Source organism: Acomys russatus, chromosome 24, assembly GCF_903995435.1.
Source record: "Acomys russatus chromosome 24, mAcoRus1.1, whole genome shotgun sequence".
Classification (NCBI taxonomy): Eukaryota; Metazoa; Chordata; class Mammalia; order Rodentia; family Muridae; genus Acomys; species Acomys russatus.
In genome coordinates, this window is record NC_067160.1 from 50,303,780 (window position 1) to 50,323,025 (window position 19,246).

General features: G+C 48.1%; 2 protein-coding genes across 8 annotated transcripts in view; one reads left to right on the forward strand and one right to left on the reverse strand.

Moving 5' to 3' along the window:
• Garnl3 (GTPase activating Rap/RanGAP domain like 3) overlaps positions 1-17,015 on the forward strand; it is a 146,373-nt gene extending 129,358 nt beyond the window's left edge. For 4 of the 7 annotated variants that reach the window (XM_051166233.1, XM_051166232.1, XM_051166231.1 and 1 more), the window contains exons 23-30: positions 97-255; positions 1,021-1,087; positions 5,437-5,544; positions 7,504-7,622; positions 10,811-10,949; positions 13,174-13,389; positions 14,301-14,427; positions 16,442-17,015. In XM_051166233.1, the coding sequence (XP_051022190.1) occupies positions 97-255; positions 1,021-1,087; positions 5,437-5,544; positions 7,504-7,622; positions 10,811-10,949; positions 13,174-13,389; positions 14,301-14,427; positions 16,442-16,616 (1,110 nt within the window). In that variant the 3' untranslated portion in view covers positions 16,617-17,015. The remainder of the gene's footprint in view (positions 1-96; positions 256-1,020; positions 1,088-5,436; positions 5,545-7,503; positions 7,623-10,810; positions 10,950-13,173; positions 13,390-14,300; positions 14,428-16,441) is intronic. The other 3 variants (XM_051166234.1, XM_051166235.1, XM_051166236.1) reach the window with 1 other exon arrangement.
• Rpl12 (ribosomal protein L12) overlaps positions 1-19,246 on the reverse strand; it is a 1,083,577-nt gene that overhangs the window by 1,046,342 nt on the left and 17,989 nt on the right. The window lies entirely within an intron of this gene.

A 19,246-nucleotide genomic window follows, 5' to 3' on the forward strand; every position in this document is an offset into this window, starting at 1 on the left:
GCTGGACTCTTGTGGAAGAAGAGACAGGCAAGCAGAGACTATCTGAAGATGGGTGCTGTGCCCTAACTGTTGCCCCACTCTTCCTCACCTGCACAGGAAATGTGTCTGTGTGACTCCCCAGCAGTGATGACCTTAGTGGATGGGCCAACAGAAGAGAGTGACAACCTCATCTGTGTGGCGTACCGCCATCAGTTCGATGTGGTAAATGAGAGCACAGGAGAAGCCTTTAGGCTGCACCATGTGGAGGCCAGCAAGGTAAGCTGACAGTCAAAGGAACGGGTCAGTCAGAAGAGAAAGCAAGAGGTTGTGTCTTGTAGTTTTAGAAACTGTGGTATGGCTTCTTTAAATTTACATCCTCTAGTCAGGTGGGGGGGGGGGCGCTTATTCCTACAGTTCTTGAATTTGCGAGGCTGAGGCAGGAGGATCCCGAGTTCAAGGTTAACCTGGGTTACAGAGTAGTTTGAAGCCATGAGATCCCGCCTCAAAATAATTCTAACTGACGTGCCATGCGTCTGTATCACACGATGCCCCCCTTAGGCTGGGGCGCATGAAGCTGCCTTCCAAGGGCGGAGTTTATGGACTCCAAAGGGACAAGGAATGGGTACAACCCAGGCAGGCAGTGACAGCCCAGGGTCAGCTGTGTCCCAGACCTACTCTGGAAAGACAGATAAAAATGGAGACGTACTGGGCATTGGAGGCAGAGAACCTTTAACTGAATTTATGTGTCAGGAGGAGGCTGGGGTGGGTCTGTGGCTTCGGCCTCAGAGACTTCCTTTCACCTGTAAGACAGGCACAGTGCTGTCCTCTCTAGTGTTGCTGTGAGTGACACACATGACAACCCCTGTGAAGCTGAGCATTCTGGGTAAATGCTCTTTACCCAGCACTTAGGAACACACAGGCATGATGCTGATTTCTGAGGGCTGAGGGCCACGGCTAGACACTCGCAGCGTAAGGGAGTTTTTCCGAGTGTCCCTTAGTGTCCCCACCTCAGGCACCTTCCACTGCCCGTTGTCATTGCAGGTCAATTTTGTGGCGGCCATTGACGTGTATGAAGATGGAGACGCCGGCCTGCTCTTGTGCTACAACTGTAAGGCGGGGAGCTGTCCGTTCTTTGTGCACAGAAACAGCCTATTTTGGGGGTGGTGGGATGGGATCTCCTTACTCCCTCCGACTGACCTGATGATCCTTTGCTGAGAAAAAACCATCACACCAGGGAGCATCTAAACTCTGCATTCCTGACTGTACCACTCACTGCAGCCCACGCCTCCCAGAGCCATGCTTGCCAGAGCTGCCACCATGCGCCTGCTTCCAGGGTGTGGGGTGAGGACAGTGGCATCTAGCTAGCAGGCCTTATTGTGTGCCAGGTAGCCCCGTGTCATTCAAAGTTTCATTTCCAGTGGCCCACAGCAGGCTCTGTTGCTTCCTCCATGGAGAGCTAAGGCAAAGGAGGCTTGCAGAGGTGAACTAACTGCCTTCCTCGGGGCTGTGTGCTGCTCCGCATCAGGGCCAGGGTTTGCGTCTGACCCTCTTGACCTCAGTACCAGACTTTATCATCTGTTACTGCAGCAGATAAAATGTCCCTCATCTGAAGTGCTTCGGCCCAGAGTGCTTCAGACTTTGTATCTTTTAAACTCTGGGACAGTTCCTTAGCATAAGTTTTATATATATTTATGTACACTTTCTTAAGACCAGAAATTAATTTTGTGAGTTTGTGTTGTTATTTTTAGAGTGGTTAATTTTTTACACATATTTTAATTGTTATTTTTTTGTTTTGAGATGAGGTCTCAGATAGTTCTGGCTGCCCTGGAGCTCACTCTGTAGACCAGGCTGGCCTCAAACCCACAGAGCTCTGCCTGCCTCTGCCCTCCAAGTACTGGGATTAGATACTCACACCACAGTGACTAGCCAGAGTGTCTGAATTTTGGCTCTGACCCATCAGATGAGATCAGGTTTGGTATTTTCCATATGTCAGCACTCACAAAGTTTCAGATACTGTGTCAATGTATATTTCAGATTCTTTTGGATTAGGAGTACACAAACTCTAACTTTTCTTTTAACAGAGGCTCACTGTGTGCCCTGGCTAACCTGGAACTCTCTATGTCGACAAGGTTGGCCTTGAACTCAGAGAGATCTTCCTGCCTTTGCCTCCAAAGAGCTGGAATTAAAGGTGTGAGCCAGAATCCCTGGCTTGTAAACTGTAACTTTTTACATTTCTCTGTTGTTAATGAAATCAGCCTAAAGGGGGCCTGTGTAGCTCAGTTAGGTTAGTTTGAGTCCAGTAGGCTTTGGCCAGAGCAAATGTATCAGATACTGACTTCCATCATTTCAAGGGCAAATGGTGGGGGGCAGGGGGAGAGAGAAAGCTCAGGATTAAAAATACTTGTCCCTCTTGCAGAGAACCCAGGTTCAGTTTCCAGTGCCCACATGGCAATTCACCGCCATCTCTGACTCCCAGTTCCAGGGGATCTGATGCCCTCTTCTGACTTGGTTGGCACCAGGTGTGCGTGTGGTTCACATACATGCATGCAGGCAAAACACTCATACACACACAATGACTACATTTTTTTTTTGTTTTGTTTTGAGACAGGGTTTCTCTGTGTAGTCTTGACTGTCCTGGACTCACTTTGTAGACCAGGCTGGCCTTGAACTCACAGCGATCCACCTGCCTCTGCCTCCCGAGTGCTGGGATTAAAGGCATGTGCCTCTACTGCCCGACCTTACATTTTTTTTTTTAAGCAAATGGAAATAAGACCATTTCCTGGGTATGGTTTAACTAAAAAATAATAATAATAATCAGTCTCTAGAGTAGCAATTCTGGTTATAGCTCAGATACTGTGCTAAGTAATTTATAATTAAATGGAAAACCCAGTTATCAACACAGAAATTTGTCTGGTAAGTATCATCTTCAAAAGTCAAGACTTTAATAGGGACTATTCCAGAGAAGGCAGGACAGCAGCTCGCCTTCCCTGAGTCACCCCGAAGGAGCATGCATCCACAAGTTTTAGCTTAAGCGTTTCTCAAGACAATGAATATTTAGAATTCAATCCTGTGGCTTTATTTTAAAAATCTATGCCTAGCTGGACGGTGGTGGCGCACACCTTTAATCCTAGCACTTGGGAGGCAGAGGCAGGTGGACCTCTGTGAGTTAGAGGCCAGCCCGGTCTACAAAGTGAGGTCAGGACAGCCAAGGCTACACAGAGAAACCTTGTCTCTCAAAAAACAAAAACAAAAAAAAAAATCTATGCCAGGCGGTGGTGGTACTTACACACCTTTAATCCCAGCACTTGGCAAGCAGAGGCAGGCAGATCTCTGTGAGTTCGAGGCCAGCCTGATCTACAGAGCAAGTTCCAGGACAGCTAGAGCTGTTACACAGAGAAACCCTGTCTTGAAAGTAATTAATTTTAAAAACCTATAAGGAAAGAACTGACCCTCCCCACCCCATGAGAAACAAAACTAAACAAAAACTAAAAATAGCCTGGAGAGATGGCTCAGTGGTTAAGAACATTGACGGCTCTTGTACGTAGAGGACCTGAGTTCAGTTTCCGACAGCCATACAGCGCCTCACAACCATCTATAACTGCAGTTTCAAGGGGTCTGATGTCTTCTTCTGGCCTCCATGGGCACCAGGTACACATGTGGCACATAAACAACATGCAGACAAAACCTTCATACACACAAACCAACCAAATAAATAAATATTTAAGTAAGCTAATTTTGAGATACCAGCACTCAACAGAGTGCATCAAGAGGGTTGCAAGTCCCAGGCAAGCCTGGGCTACATAGCAAGATGCTGCCTCAAGTCACGTCTACAACAATGATAATTGTTACCATTATTTTAAAAGAAAAGTGTGTCGTAGGTATAACAGCTTACATAATGAAAGGGAACTTTGTTTCTACAAAGACTTTCTTACTTTGTGAAGGTCTAACCCTAATTGTTCAGATGTCAGAATACACTAGGACCGGGTAGCAGAATTAAACTGACCTTAATGTAGCCAAGGTTCAGCAAGGGGCATACACACATGGTCCAAGGTCTCTAGTAACATGTTAGGAAGCTGTACTAGTCAGGGCTATAAAATGACTCTCTCTCTCATACATTATACATATATATGATATATTGTGAATATATATCATATATTATGTATAAAGAGAAGTTATTAGAATGACTTACAGGCTGTAGTCCATCAATGGCTGCCCATGAACGGGAGGTCCAAAAACCCAGTAGTTGTTTAGTCCATGAGACTGGATGTGTCAGCTGGTCTTCAGTAGACTCTGGAATCCTGAAGAAACAGGCTTTAATGCCAGTGAAGGAATGGACTTGCTAGCGAGGGTGAGCAAGCAGGCAGAGAGAGCGCTTCCTTCTTCCATGTCCTTATATAGGCTGACAGCAGAAGGTGTGGCCCAGGTTACAGGTGGATCTTCCCACCTCACGGATCCGGATTAAAGGTGTGCCCTCCCACTGCACAGATCTGGATAAGCAGTGGCTCTTTCCACTTCAAATAGTAAGCAAAAATCCCTCACAGGTGTGCCCAGCCTTTTGGGTTTTAGTTTAAAAAGATTTAGTCTTTTGACTACATTGCAGATGTTGCCAAGTTGACAACCAAGAATCACCATTACAGAAGGCATATGCAACTCCCACCATGCTTGTAACCTGCCTTGGCCTGGAGAGATGGCTCGGAGGTTAAGAGCACTGGCTGCTCTTCAAGAGGTCCTGAGTTCAGTTCCCAGCAACCGCATGGTGGCTCACAACCATCTGTAATGAGATCTATCTGGTGCCCTATTCTGGCGTGCAAGGGTACATGCAGGCAGAATACTATATAAGTAATAAATAAATAAATCTTAAAAATAAAATAAAAGAGTGACATGCCTTGTAGAAAGGCTTCCTCCACCCATCGGCTGCCCATTCTGGATCTTTCTCTGGCATGATGACATGGTGCCGGTAGGAGGCACACAAGCTCTGCAGCCCAGCTTCATTCAAACCCCCACCCCTGTAGAGCTGGGAGACTCACGGCAGACCAGCTCACTCTCCCAGCCTCAAGCTTGTCTTCCAAGTGAGCTTACAGGATAACAGCATCTACTTTCTGAAGTCAGACAGATTAAATGGACAGTCTTCTTAAAGGCCCATGCTTGGCAGGCAGTACATTTCCTCCAGGTGGCAGCTGTTAGCATACGTGGTAACAATGTTATTCTTGCTGACTGCCTCGCAACCCTCAGCATCTGGCCATTTGTAATGAACTCGGGAGAGCCTGGTGTGGTGACTTGTAATCCCAGCACTTGGGAGGCTGAGGCAGGAGCATTGCTGCAAAGTCAAGTCCAGCCTGGGTACAAGGAACGAGGGGGGAGGAGAATGGCATCCTCGTGGCCTGCTCGCTGTGTCTCTGGCTGCAGGGAGCTGGGTGCTGTCTCTAACAAAACCAGTTGCTCTCGTTTTCATTGCAGACAGTTGCATCTATAAAAAGGTTTGCCCCTTTAACGGTGGCTCTTTTTTGCTTCAACCCTCGGCATCGGATTTCCAGTTCTGTTGGAACCAGGCTCCATATGCAATTGGTAAGAAAAACCTTCATCATGGTCCTGTGCCCCCAGCTGATTCCCCCTGCAGGGCTTGGTCTCCCTTCCAAACTACCACACATTTTGGGGCATGGCCGTTCTTAAGTATTCTGCTGTTAGATCATTTTTATACTCCCATTTTAGACTCATGTGTCCCCCTGGCTCTTCTCAGTTCCTAGGCACATGACATTTGAGAACAATTAAATAGAACTTGTCAGTACCTGGCAGCCTTTTCTAAAATTCGAAAGCCAGGTCTCCAGCCAGCGCACTGACTGGCTCGGGGAGACACACAGAGATCAATTCTTACCTGCCTTGAAACCTGAGCGTCCAGAACCTCAGGGGCTGACAAAACACCTGCCACTAAGATGCCAGAGTGGGCCTGGCAAGATGGCTCAGCTAGCACAGATACTTGCTGAAAGCCTGATGACCTGAGTTCTCATGACCTGACCCACATGGTAAAGCAAGAAAACTGACTCCTGCAAGTTGTCCTCTGACCACTACATATTCACCCCCAACCAACCACCACATACACATGAAAATGTAATTTTAAAAAGTAAAATCAAGGTGGGTGGTGTCACACAGCTTTGATCCCAGCACTCAGAAAGCAGAGGAAGGTGGATCTCTGAGTTCCAGGACAGCCAGGGCTATACAGAGAAACCTTGTCTCAAAAAACCAAACACACAGCCGGGCGGTGGTGGCACACGCCTTTAATCCCAGCACTTGGGAGGCAGAGGCAGGCGGATCGCTGTGAGTTCGAGGCCAGCCTGGTCTACAAAGTGAGTCTAGGATAGCCAAGGCTACACAGAGAGACCCTGTCTCGAAAAACCAAAAAACAAACAAACAAACAAACAAACAAACAAACAAACCAAACACACACACGCACACACAAAAGAAAAAAACCAAGTCAAGTTCCTGGGTGTTGATATGGCTTCATGGTACAGTGCTTGCCTGGCATCCACAAAGCCCTGGAGTCTCTTCCCAATGCTACAAATAATAGGAATAAAAACTTTAAAATTAAAACCAGGATATGAGTAGTGAAGGTCGTGTTTATGGAGCCACAATAGATGTTAGAGAGTCACCCCAAAGTCAAGAGTGCCCCCATTAGGACTGTTTTTCTTCCTGCGATGTGGGCTGTGGTAGCATAGGCCTATAACCCGGCACTTGGGTAATGAAGATAAAAGGTTCATAAGATGCTCAGGGACACCAGCAAATTCAAGGCAGCTTGTCTAAAAACGAACAAACAACCCCTCTCTGCTAGAAGCCCCACAGCAGAGAGTGTTGAGATAGCAGACCTGAGGAAGGCACATGGTGAGGCTTTGATGACAGATGAGGTAGGTAGTCCAAAAGATGGAACGGAAACTGACCTCTGGGCTTTGAGCCAAACACCGGAGAAATGAGGACCAGAGGCATAGCACATCAGAATGAGTCACCAAGGACACCCCCAGACCCGACAGGTCACTATGCAAAGCACAGAGGGAGAAGGCCAGGGTGGGCAGTGAGGCGTGAAGGGCCAGTCAAAAGACACAGGTACAACGGAGGAGTAGCTGTGGTGCGGGAAGTCAGCGTGTCGTAACAACCTTGTGAGGAGTGGTGCTACCTGGGACAAAACCAAAGCATCCAAGTGCAGGGATGCTTTGAAGGACACAGCTACTGCCTGTACCACGAGGCTAGAGGGGTGCAGGGAAGGGATGGCAGTGCTGGAGAGCCATGGTCAGAGCTGGGTTGGAAGAGTAAAGGAAAGATATCCAAGCAGGCTGCCGCATGGCGAATACAGGCAAAGTCCCACAAGACTGGGCAACTGAGACACCAGAAAAACCAAGTAACGGGGCTTCAGACAGGGCCATAGCCATGACACCTGAGAGGCAGGCCACCCATGTGAAGCATGGACGTTTCTAGGGCGGTGAGGATGCCGGAGCAAGCAAAGCCGCCTAGCCTACAAGCCCACCTGTTCCCTTGCAGTCTGCGCCTTCCCATACCTCCTGGCCTTCACCACCGACTCCATGGAGATCCGCCTGGTGGTGAATGGAAACCTAGTCCACACGGCAGTTGTGCCGCAGCTGCAGCTCGTGGCCTCCAGGGTGAGTGGAGTGCAATTGTGTGGCCTTAGCACCCTGAGGTATCAAGGGAGCAAGCGGCTTATCACATCAGGTCAGCTGCTCTGTGTCAAGATGGCAGGAGCGAGGTGGGAACGGACAGGAATGACCGCTGGGGTTCTCACAGGCGCCCTCCATGAGCTTCCCAAATGCTCTCTCAGGGCTGGCGAGATGGCATGTAAAGCATCCGCTGTACACACCTGATGCCTCAGGTCAGTCCCTGGAAGCCATATAAAAGGTGGGACAGGACCAGCTCCGCAAAATGCTCCCTGCTTTGGGGAAAGAGCCATTGGTCCCAGTGGCAGCTTGGGAACACTCAACTGTGTACCTTCTTCCCTTAATTTTTAGTCATGGTGTGTGTGTGTGTGTGTGTGTGTGTGTGTGTGTGTGTGTGTGTGTGTCTGTCTGTCTGTCTGCCTGCCTGCCTGTCTGTCTGTCTGCCTGTCTGTCTGTCTGTCTGTGACTGTATGTGTATGTGCTCGTGCACCACAACACACATGTCAAAATCAGAGGGCAAGCAGCTCCTGCCTTTTACCATCTGGGTCTCAGATTGAAATTCTAGTTGTTGGGCTTGGTGGCCAGTGCCTTTACCCTGAGGTTGCCCTCTCCTCCATGCTTGCTGACAGTGTAGTTTCTATTTGAGTTTTTTTCCTCCCACTAACTCAAGTCCTCTAACTCAGAGGAGGAGCAAATCTGAAGGACACTGGAAAAGATGACCTCCCAGGGTGTCTCTATCTAGTGCCCTCACCATGATTCAACCCCACAAGGGCCCTCTCACTCCTCCAGTCTAGGATAGTGCCCCTGCCCCATTCCTTATAGCCCCTTCTCAATCCTAATCTTTTTTAAAGGGCGATCTTTTTAAAAATACTTTATTTAATTTTAATATATGTGTATTGGTGTGAGGGTATCAGATCTTGGAGTTACAGACAGTTGTGAGCTGCCATGTGGGTGCTGGGAATTGAACCTGGGACCTTTGGAAGAGCAGACAGTTCTCTTAACCACTGAGCCATCTCTCCAGGCCTGAATCATGCTGGTTGGAAGCAGCTGCTCCTCTGTTGCCCTGCTGCCTTGGCTGTGAGCACAGGGCCTAAGCTGTCCTCCCAAGTGGCAGCCTCAGTGTGCACACCAGAGCTCCCAAAATATGTCATGTTTAAAATGTGTGCATGTGTGTTCACAGGTAACAGTAAAATATGCTCATCTTCATAAAGCCCAGTACCACATTCTAAAAAAAATACACTTTTTTATTTTTGCTGAGCCCTTGTATCCATCACCAAGCTACAGGTTCAGCTCCACCCTGAGTTTAAGGTGGAGTCCTACCTCAGTCTACTCAGTATTGTCCCCGTGGGCTTATGACAAGAGATCAGTCATGAAGCCAGATGTGCTGCTCACATCTGCAAGTCCAGCACCTGAAAGGCTATGTGGAGAATTGCTGTTGAGTTTGAGGCCAGTACGAACTACGTGGTGAGGTCAAAGCTAGCCAGGGAAACAAAGTAAGACTTTGACTCAGGAGCCAGGCACACACCTGTAACTCCAGCACTCAAGAGGTAGAGGCAGGTGGAGCTCTGTGAGTTTGAGGCCAGCCTGGTCTACAAAGTGAGATCAGGACAGCCAAAGCTACACAGAGAAACCCTGTCTCAAAGAAAACAAACAAAACAAAAGACATTGACTCATTTGACTCAGAAATTTTAAATGTCTAATATGTAACCCACTGCTGACCTTTCTTGGGCTGGAGAGACAGCCCAGTGGTTAAGATCCCTGAATGTTCTTGCAGAGGACCCAGGGTCAGTTCCAGCACTCATGTGGTGGCTCACAATGTCTGTTCCAGAGGATCCAGTCCTGACCTCCCTGGGCTCCTGTATGTGCATGGTGCACACACAGACACACAAAATTAAACAATGCTTTAAAAATATTTCTCACCAGAAAAAAAATCATACCTCTTCTTTTTTTGTCGTTTTTGGTTTGGTTTGTTTTGGTTTGTCTGTGGTTTTTGGTTTTTGGAGGTTGGGTTAATCTGTGTAGCCTTGGCTGTCCTGGACTCACTTTATAGACCAGGCTGGCCTCGAACTCACAGTGAGCCACCTGCCTCTGCTTCCCTGAGTGCTGGGATTACAGGTGTGTGCCACCATGCCCAGCTGGTCAAATCACACCTTTTAAACTAGAATTTACTCCAGCTGCAGCCCTAGACTCAACACATTTTATCCAAGTTCTCACTGGTAGTACTCAGCAATGTCTGTGGTCATAGAATCCATCCATTGGATATGGCTGACACCAGAGTCAGGAAGGACCACCCAGGAGTTCCCAAATAACAGTAAATGTAGCCAAATAATTAAGAATGGTTGAGTTCTGATGTTGAGGATCTTTGTCTCTAACATATTTTAGTTTGTGCCATATGGCCTGAGGAGAGGGCCCAACAGGTCAAAGTGCTTTCAGAGCAAGCATGAGGACCTGAGTTCAAATCCGCAGTGCCCATGTAAAATTCTGCATGTGGTCACATGCAAGCCTGAAACTCCGGTGCTGTAAGGAACAAAGACAGGAGGATTTCTGGGACCTACTGGCCACCAGCTAGCTCCAGGTTCAGTGAGAGACCCTGTCCTAAGGAAGTCAGGTGGAAAGAGATGGAGCAGGACACCTGACTTCTCTTTCGTCCATGCAGGCACACAGTCATGCATATTACACATATATGGGGATAAACACCACACACACAAAGCTAATTTTATAGCTTTTAATTTTTATTAGTGGCAATGTTTAAGATCTGACTTACAAAATTCTTGAAAGTCGGCTTTCAGAAACACATATAATATCCCACTGCTGTGGTTGCCAAAATCAGCACATCCAGACATGCTGGTGTACCTGCTGGCCCTGTGAGGCAAGCATCCATCCCCCTGCAGAATGGGCCTGACTGAATCCCTGAGGTCTGTCCCAGTTCTGAGACTCCTGTGGGAAGTGTGTGTGTTGGGTCAGGTGGGTTTGAAGATGTGTGGCAAGTGCAAGAGAGAAGGAAAACAAATCCTTGGGGAAATTCTAGCTGGATCAGACCCAGGTCTGCACTGCATGCTGAGGGGGTCGGGAGGCCCTGTCCAAGCCTGGGACCCAGTCAGGGCCCTGGCAGTAGTGTGGGTGTGTGCAGAGCCCGGAAGATAAGGCAGCTAGTAACACTTCCTCTTTCTTTCCAGTCAGATATATACTTCACAGCAGCCACAGCTGTGCATGAGGGCTCATCTGGAGGCAGCTCAAAGGGAGCCAGCGCCCACACGTCTCCTCAGACGCCGCCGTCCCGGGACACTCCACTGTTTCCTTCTTCCCTGGGGGAAGGTGAATTCCAGTTGTTACTGTCCTATTAACAGATGCTGCCGCTGCCGAGCCTGGTGGCCTTGGGGTATTGTCAGAGCTGGACATATCACTGCTATCACTCCTAGCACTCAGGAGGTAGAGGCAGGTGGATGTCTGTGAGTTCCAGGCCAGTCTGGTCTGCAGAGTGAATTCCAGGACAGTCAGGACTATGTAGGGAGACGCTGTCTCAAAAAACAAAAACAGAATCGAAGAAAGAGTTGTCGAAGGTGTTGCTATCTAAAGCCAGTTTAAAAAAAAAAAAAAAAAAAAAAAAAAAAAAAAACTTGCTTGGCTGTTGGCTGTGCTCCTAACATTTGTGAGGTTGAGTGAGACAAAGGATCCCACATTGACAGCCAGTCTGGACTAGGTGGTGAGAGAGACCTGTCTTAAAAATAAACCAGTAATAAACTTTGGTCTCTGAATTGGCAAAATTCTTAAGAAACGTTATGTTATAATAATAGTATTAATAAGCTGGGCGTGGTGGCGCACACCATTAATCCCAGCACTTGGGAGGCAGAGGGAGATGGATCTCTGAGTTTGAGGCCAGCCTGGTCTACAAAGTGAGTCCCAGACAGTCAAGGCTATACACAGAAACTCTGTCTCAAAAAAACAAAAACAAAAATAATAATAATAATAATAATAGTAATAATAATGCCAGACATGGTGGTGCATGCCTTTAATCCCAGCACCCTGGAGGCAAAGGCAGGTGGATCACTATGAATGCGAGGCTAGCCTGGTCTCTATACTGAGTTCTAGGACAGCCAGGGCTACCTAGAGAAACACCAGCTCAAATTAATTAATTAATTAAAATTACAAAATAGGGGCTGGAGAGATGGCTCACTGGTTGAGAGTGCTGCCTCCTTTCCAGAGGTCATGAATTCAATTCCCAACACCCACATTGTGGCTCTGTGATCTGATGCCCTATTCTGCAGATAAATCACTCATATACAACAAATAAATACGTTTGTTTTTTTTTTTAATTACAAAAAAGAACCAGGAGGAGGAGGAGGAGAGAAAGAGACAAATGTGTCTGAGGAGACAGCTTGTTCAGCAAAGTGCTTGTGCTTGCTATGAGGACCTGAGTTCAGATCCCAAGCACCCATGGAAAAGGCCAAGCACAATGGTGCGCACCCACGAGTGCAGTGCTGGGGTCAAGAGGACCCCTGGGTGCGCTGATTAGCCAGTCTAGCAAGTACCAGGTTCTGTAAGAGGCCCTGTCTCAAAAAGTAAGTTGGAGACACCTGATGTAGACCTCTGGCCTACACACACACACACACACACACACACACACACACACACCATGTAAAACAGAAGAAATCCCATTACATAAAACATTGCTTTAGTAGGGAAAAGGAAAATAAGCCAGAGAACATCCAGCTTGCAGCGTCACGTGTTTTTCCTGGGGTGGGAGTGACAGTGCTGCTGAGTTTTACAGCTAAATGTGCAGCCTTAAGGCCTCAGTGTGTCACTCTGCTTTGGCTTATGTTCAGAAGCCTTTGCCAGACTCCTGTGAGGCTAGGAACCAGCATCTCTTGTAGCTTCTTGCCCCATCAGTCACCTTCAGCGTGCATTGGTAAGGTAAGCGCCCAGGGAGTTCCTTGCTCTCCTTGTCTCACCTAGTTTTCTGTGCAAGCATATCTGGCAGCAAGTATATTTTATCAAATTCACTCCAAAGAGGTGAGTGCGGTGGTGCATGCCTTTAATACTAGCGCTCGGGAGGCAGAGACAGATGCATCTCTTTGAGTTCAAGGCCAGCCTGGTCTACAAAGCGAGTCCAGGACAGCCAGGCCTCTGTTACACAAAGAAACCCTGTTTTTGGAAACAAACAGAAAAACAAAAAATAATTCACTCAAAAGGAAGCTTCTTCATGCCAATTATACTAAGGAACAAGAAGTTATTTTCAGGCCATTCAGAGGTTCAGACGGTAAAAGCACTTGCCATCAGGCCCTGATGACCTGAGTTGAGTCCCTGTGTCCCACAGATAGAAGGAGAGAAATGAGTCCTGCAAATTGTCTTCTGACCTCCACATATGCACATATGTAGGCGCGCGCACGCGCGCGCGCACACACACACACACACACACACACACACACATATGCGTGTGTGCACACACACACTCAATAAATGTAATTTAAAAGTTTTAAAGAAGAAATTGTTCTGTTGTAAATAAGCCTAAAATTCTGGTCTTTTTCAAATTGTGTTTCAGGTGAAATTCAGTCTAAAAATCTGTACAAGATTCCACTTAGAAACCTTGTGGGCAGAAGCATCGAGCGACCTCTGAAATCGCCCTTAGTCTCCAAGGTCATCACCCCGCCCACCTCCATCGGCCTTGGCATCGCTGCCATTCCTGTCACTCATTCCTTGTCCCTATCTCGCATGGAAATTAAAGAAATAGCAAGCAGGACGCGCAGGGAACTGCTAGGTAACGGCAGCTGCCAGGGTTTGTTCCCACAGCTTATAAATAGATGAGTGGGCTTTCATCTTTGGAAACCCAGAGGTTAAAAAGGAAACTTGGGGCCAGTGAGATGGTGCAGCGGGTACAAGCACTCGCCTCAAGCTTAACAACCTAAGTTCCAGCTCCAGGACACACGTGGTTGAAGGAGAGAATTGATGTCCTCAGGCTGTTCTCTCATCTCCACACACACGCAGCACACGGTGACATACAAGCACCCACATCACACAACACAAATAAATGTAATAAAAATAATTTAAAGGGACCCTCTTTCAGAAGAGATTCCATCGCTCATATTATACCATCCCCGGAGAATATTGGAGCATTTCCCACCAGTGATGGTGGTGGCTTCTCTTGGATAGGACAGAAAACTGACAAGCCCCGTTAATAAGAACACTATAAGGCTCCAGGTGTGGTGGTGCATGCTTGTAATTCCAGCACTTGGGAGGCAGAAGCAGGCAGATCTCTGTGAGTTCGAGGCCAGCCTGGTCTACAAAGTGAGTCCAGGATAGCCAAGGCTACACAGAGAAACCCAGGCTTAAAAACAAACAAACAAACAGGGCAGAAAAACAGGAGGGAAGTGGGGTAGATCTGACCAAAACATATCATATGCCTGTGTATAATTCCCTAAGAACTTTTAAATTTTGTAAATAAAAAAGTCATTTTCAGCCAGACAGTGGTAGCGCATGCCTTTAATCCCAGCACTCGGGAGGCAGAGGCAGGCGGATCACTGTGAGTTCAAGGCCAGCCTGGTCTACAAAGTGAGTCCAGGATAGTCACGGCTACACAGAGAAACCCTGTCTTGGGGGTGTGGGGGGAAGGGTATTTTCTGTCCCTTGTGGTAACGACCCACTGGCCTGTGATTCTCTTCTGCAATGCAGGTCTCTCTGATGACAGTGGACCCAGATCAGAAGGACCACCAAGGACCAAATCAAAATCCCGGAAGCGGTTAGAAGAAAGTCAAGGAAGCCCCAGGCCAGAGACTGTGAGGTCAGCTAGCAATGACAGGTAAAAAGAGGCAGCCCCTGCTCCAATGGTGGCCCAATGATTCCAGCATGCCTGGGAGGTCCACGAGCCTGGCACCCTGCAGGCTCAGCACCCAGCCCCACTCTGAAGGGCCCAGAGAAGACAGCTGATGGGGCTGAGACAAGAGGACACTGTCACCAGCAATCAAGCAAATGTTCCCTAAAATATATTAAGAGGGCCGGGCAGTGGTGGCACACGCCTTTAATCCCAGTACTTGGGAGGCAGAGGCAGGCAGATTGCTGTGAGTTCAAGGCTAGCCTGGTCTACAAAAGAGTCCAGGATAGTCAAGGCTACACAGAGAAACTCTGTCTCGAAAAACAAAATATATATATATATATTAGAGACAGCTCAGCTAGAGCCTTGCCTGACCTACACACATGTAAACATACATGAGAAAGAAACAACAGAGAAACTTTTTCTTTTTTTTTTTTAGTTTCACTATTTGGCCCTGGCTAGCCTAGAACTCACTATGTAGACCAAGCTGGCCTCAGATTCACAGAGACCCACCTGTCTATTTCCCTAATGCTGGGATTAAAGACATACACCACCACACCCAGCCCTAGAAAGAAACCTTAACATGTATGTGATGTATTTTGATCACAGTCATACAGACACATGAGCACGCACATTCCCCTCTCCTGTCGTCTCCCCCCACCAATGCACACACTCCCACTGCTCTCTCTCCTAAGAGGCTGTTCTTGGCTCACTAGTCAGATAGGGAAAAAAAAAAAAAAAGATTGCTTAGTAAGAGTTGAGAGTCAGGGACTTTGCGGCACTGTGAGCAGGGAGAGCCTTCTGAACAGAGTTGAGAACACGCAAATACACGCTTGTTGCCTCACAGCAAGATGTGCCCCCAGCAGCGCATGCGCACCTCCTGGGGAGTAATGGAAGCCCTGTCTATGTCACACTCTTGACTCAGCCAACTACAGGTGTGCTATGAAACTTAAAAGGCAGCAAGGGGGCTGGAGATGGCTGTGGCTGAGGGCACTGGCTGCTCTCACAGAGGCTGAGGGGCCCAGCACTCACATGGAGTCACAACCGTGTGTAACTCCAGCTTCAGGGGACCCAGTGCCTACTTCTGGCCTGTGTGGGCACCAGGCACTCAGATGGTACATAGACATTTTTTACATAAAATAAACATTAAATAATTTTTTATGAGTCAGCCAGGCTGGGCATGTGGCACTTGAGAGGACAAAGGCAGATCTCTTCAAGCTCAAGTGCAGCCTGGTCTAATGAATATTAGACCAACCAGAGCTACAAAGTAAGACCCTGCCTCAAAATGTCAAAAATAAAAATAAAAAGCCTTAAACAAACAAACACAGCAGACCCCACTGTGAGTGGCTGGGCATGATGGCTCAGGCCTGGAATGCCAGCACCTGAGAAGTAAACACAGGGGAATCCGGCAAGGTCAAGGCCAGCCTGACCCTGTCTGGCAATAATATTATTAAGGGGCTAGAAAGATAGCTCAGCAATTGAGAGCATTCATTGTTTGATCTTCTGGAGGACCCAGCACCCCCATGGTAGCTCACAATCATCGTAACTCCAGTTGTAGAGGATCCGATACCCTCTTCTGGCCTCTGTGGGCACGGGAATGAACGCTGTGTACATGCTGACAGAGCATCCATATGCATAAATTAAAAATAAATAAACTTAATAGCACTCAATGATAAGATATCAGGTAGAAGGTCCACTTTGAAGAATAGAGGAAGCAGCAGCACAGGGCTAGCTTGGAATGAAGGATGAGAATACAGAAACTGCCTCAGACAGCATACAGCCAGAGACATTGGGACAGAGTGTGAGGGAGGCAGCAGGAGGGCCAGGGGCTCCAGAGGTGGGGGACGGGGTGTCATCTGTGGAATCAGAAACTCAGAAGTGACACCCTGCACCTCCTCACCCTCCTCCCTTCACCCCACGGTAGAGAACAGAAGGCAGCAAGCCACAGTGCCGTGTTCCGTGGATTGCCCCAGAGCCTTTGACAGTGGCTTCTCTCTTCCAGGATCCCATCAGGAGTTTTGGAAAGCCCTGCTTCTGAAGCCAATCCTGAGGGCCGTAACCACTCGACAAGCTCTGAGCAGGACCCCGTGGTGGACAAAGAGGGCAGCCCGGGCTCAGGCAGCAGCCCCTTCCAGCTCATGGCCTGCTCAGAGGAAGACATCATTGATTTGAAGTAGACTGTGTGTCCTTGGCCATCCTCAGTTTTCTTATGCAGGTCTCTACTGTCTAAGCAACTCCAAACGTCCTGTCTCAACAAAATGCGCCTTCAGCCAGGCAGCGGTATATCGGACCAAACCTCCTGCTCCCTCAGCCAGTTTGGGTCACTCTCCAGTGTCCAGTGCCATCTTTCTTGACCCTTGTTTCTTTCCATTCAAAAACCGCCAGTCCCCTTGTAATAAAGGTGGTAGATTTCACTGAAGTTTTAGATCAAAACTTTGAATAAATCAAAACTGTTCATTCTTATCCTCTGCAACCCTTCTCTTATATTTTATAGACTTAGATGGAAATTATTTTTTTCGTAAATTTTGACTTATGACACATACTATGTTTCTTTTATGAAGAAAATATGCTGCTTTTTAATTTTACTATAAATAAGTTTTCTTTCTGCACCTTGGCCCCGTTGCTGCCTGTGTTCACTGGGGTGGGGCCCCCTGCGCTCCTGCCTGGCATCCCAATGCCTGAAGCCTTCTGCTTCCTCCTCCTTCAGTTTCAAACAATAACAAGGCAAAGCTCAAAGTCTTAGGATGCATCCATCTTGTCAGTGTGAGGTCCCGTTGCCAGGGAACATTGCGCCCTTGTCTCTGAGAGTCTTCGGAGTCCCTCCCTTGAGTGGGTCCGCCTTCTTTGTTTTGTTTTACAGTGTTGGGGATGGATGCCAAGGCCTTGCACGCCAGGCAAGCAGGCTGCGTTGCTAGGCTGTATCCCAAGCACCTGCCTTGGCCTTTCATCCGACCCAGCAATTATGGCTCCTCTTACACACACCTCAGCATGTTGAGCTAAAGAGGTGGAGAGCTGGAGAAATGTCTCAGTGGTTGAAAGCGCTTGCTCTCACAGAGGACCCTGGCTTGATTCCCAGCACCCACACGGTGTCTCACAACCATTTATAAATACAATTCCAGACGGTCCAATGCCCTCTCCAGATCTCTATGGGCACAAGGCACACACATAGCGCATATACATAAATGTATGTACAACACACACATTCATTTTACTAGTGTTATACAGATTGTTATGTGTATGCGTGTGTCTCTGTGTGTATGTGCACATGAATGTAGTTGCCTACAGACACCAAAAGTGGACATCAGAGCCCCCTGGAGCTGGAGTTATAGGCGGTTGGGAGCTGCCCAAAGTGGATACTAAGAACCCAACCCAGGTCCTCTGCAAAATCTGATTCTTAAAATGTCCACCCCAGCACTCTCCTAAAAAGTGAGCAGTAAATAGTATAGACTGAGTCAGACATAAATGAAGTAGAGAGATAGCAGCCCTGGCCCAGAGGTCACAGGTCACCTTTGGTTTAGCAGCTGATTCCTCCTCGTGCCCACATGGCCCCATGGTCTGGCCAGGAGGAAGCAGCTCCCAGGAGCTCTGATGTCATGGCATGTGTCAGAAGTGAGCACTCTGCTCCTTCCTTCTTGCCGGCCATCAGGAGGACCCCCTCCCTTGCCCCTTCTGTTCCACAGTCACACATGATACAGGGACTGACAGTGCCTGGCTCCTCTTTAGCTGTACAGGCAACTTCACACTACATCTCAGCCCCAGCTGCAGTTTGATTGGGTGTGTTCTGGCCTTTCTCAAGGTGGGGGCTTGTGGGCATGTAAGTGGGTTTATGTGGGAAGGCTGGAGGTCAGCCTCAGATTTGTTGCTCAAGGGCCATGTACTTTGTTTCTTGAGACAGTATCCCTCACTAGGATCTGGCAGGGCTCACAGTTAAGCTAGGCGGGAAGGCCAGTGAGCCCTGGGGACCACTTGTGAGCACCTCCCCAGTGCTGAGATTACAGACATGCACCACCGCACCTGGATTCTGCAAGAATGCTAGGGAGTCAAACTCAGGTCCTCGTGCTTGCAAAGCAAACGTGCCAACTGAGCTGTCTTCCAGACCTGCTTCTAACGTAAGAAAATAGATGCCAACAAGAGTCCAGGATGTGAACCTTGTGCTCTTAGTCCCAACACTGCCTCTCTCTGTTCTCTGTGCCTCTCAGAGGTGGGCTAAGTGCTTCCTGTCAGTTGGGGTTGGCAAGTATTTGTTTCCTTTTAAGATGGGGGGGGGAGTAGGGGAATGTCCAGACAGTTTCATGTGGCCAGGGCTGACCTCAAACTCTTAGGTTCTTACGTTTCCACCTCCCAAGTGCTAAGTGGGAGGCAGCCCTGTGCCACACACCTGCATCCCAGATGCTGCTGCTGTTCCATCTGTTACCAATTAATGAGCTTGTGTCTGTATTTTTCCTGCGCTTCTTGTTATAGCTCAATGCAACAGAAAATGCACAGTAATGAAGCCGTCTATGACCAAATAAAAGACAAGGGTATGACAAATGCAGAGGAGGCAAGAGGGGGACCTGACTCACCAAGCTGGTGTGGCTTCACTCATTCAAAAAAAAAAAGAGGGGGTTCTGGGAAGATGTCTCAGAGGTTAGGGGCACTGTCTGCTCTTCCAGAGGTCCTGAGTTCAATTCCCAGCAACCAGATAATGGCCACAACCATCTGTAATGAGATCTGGTGCCCTCTTCTGGTGGGCAGGTGTACATGCAGGCAGAACACTGTATACAAAAATAAATTTAAAAATCTGTAAAAAGAAAAAAAGGGGGGGGGG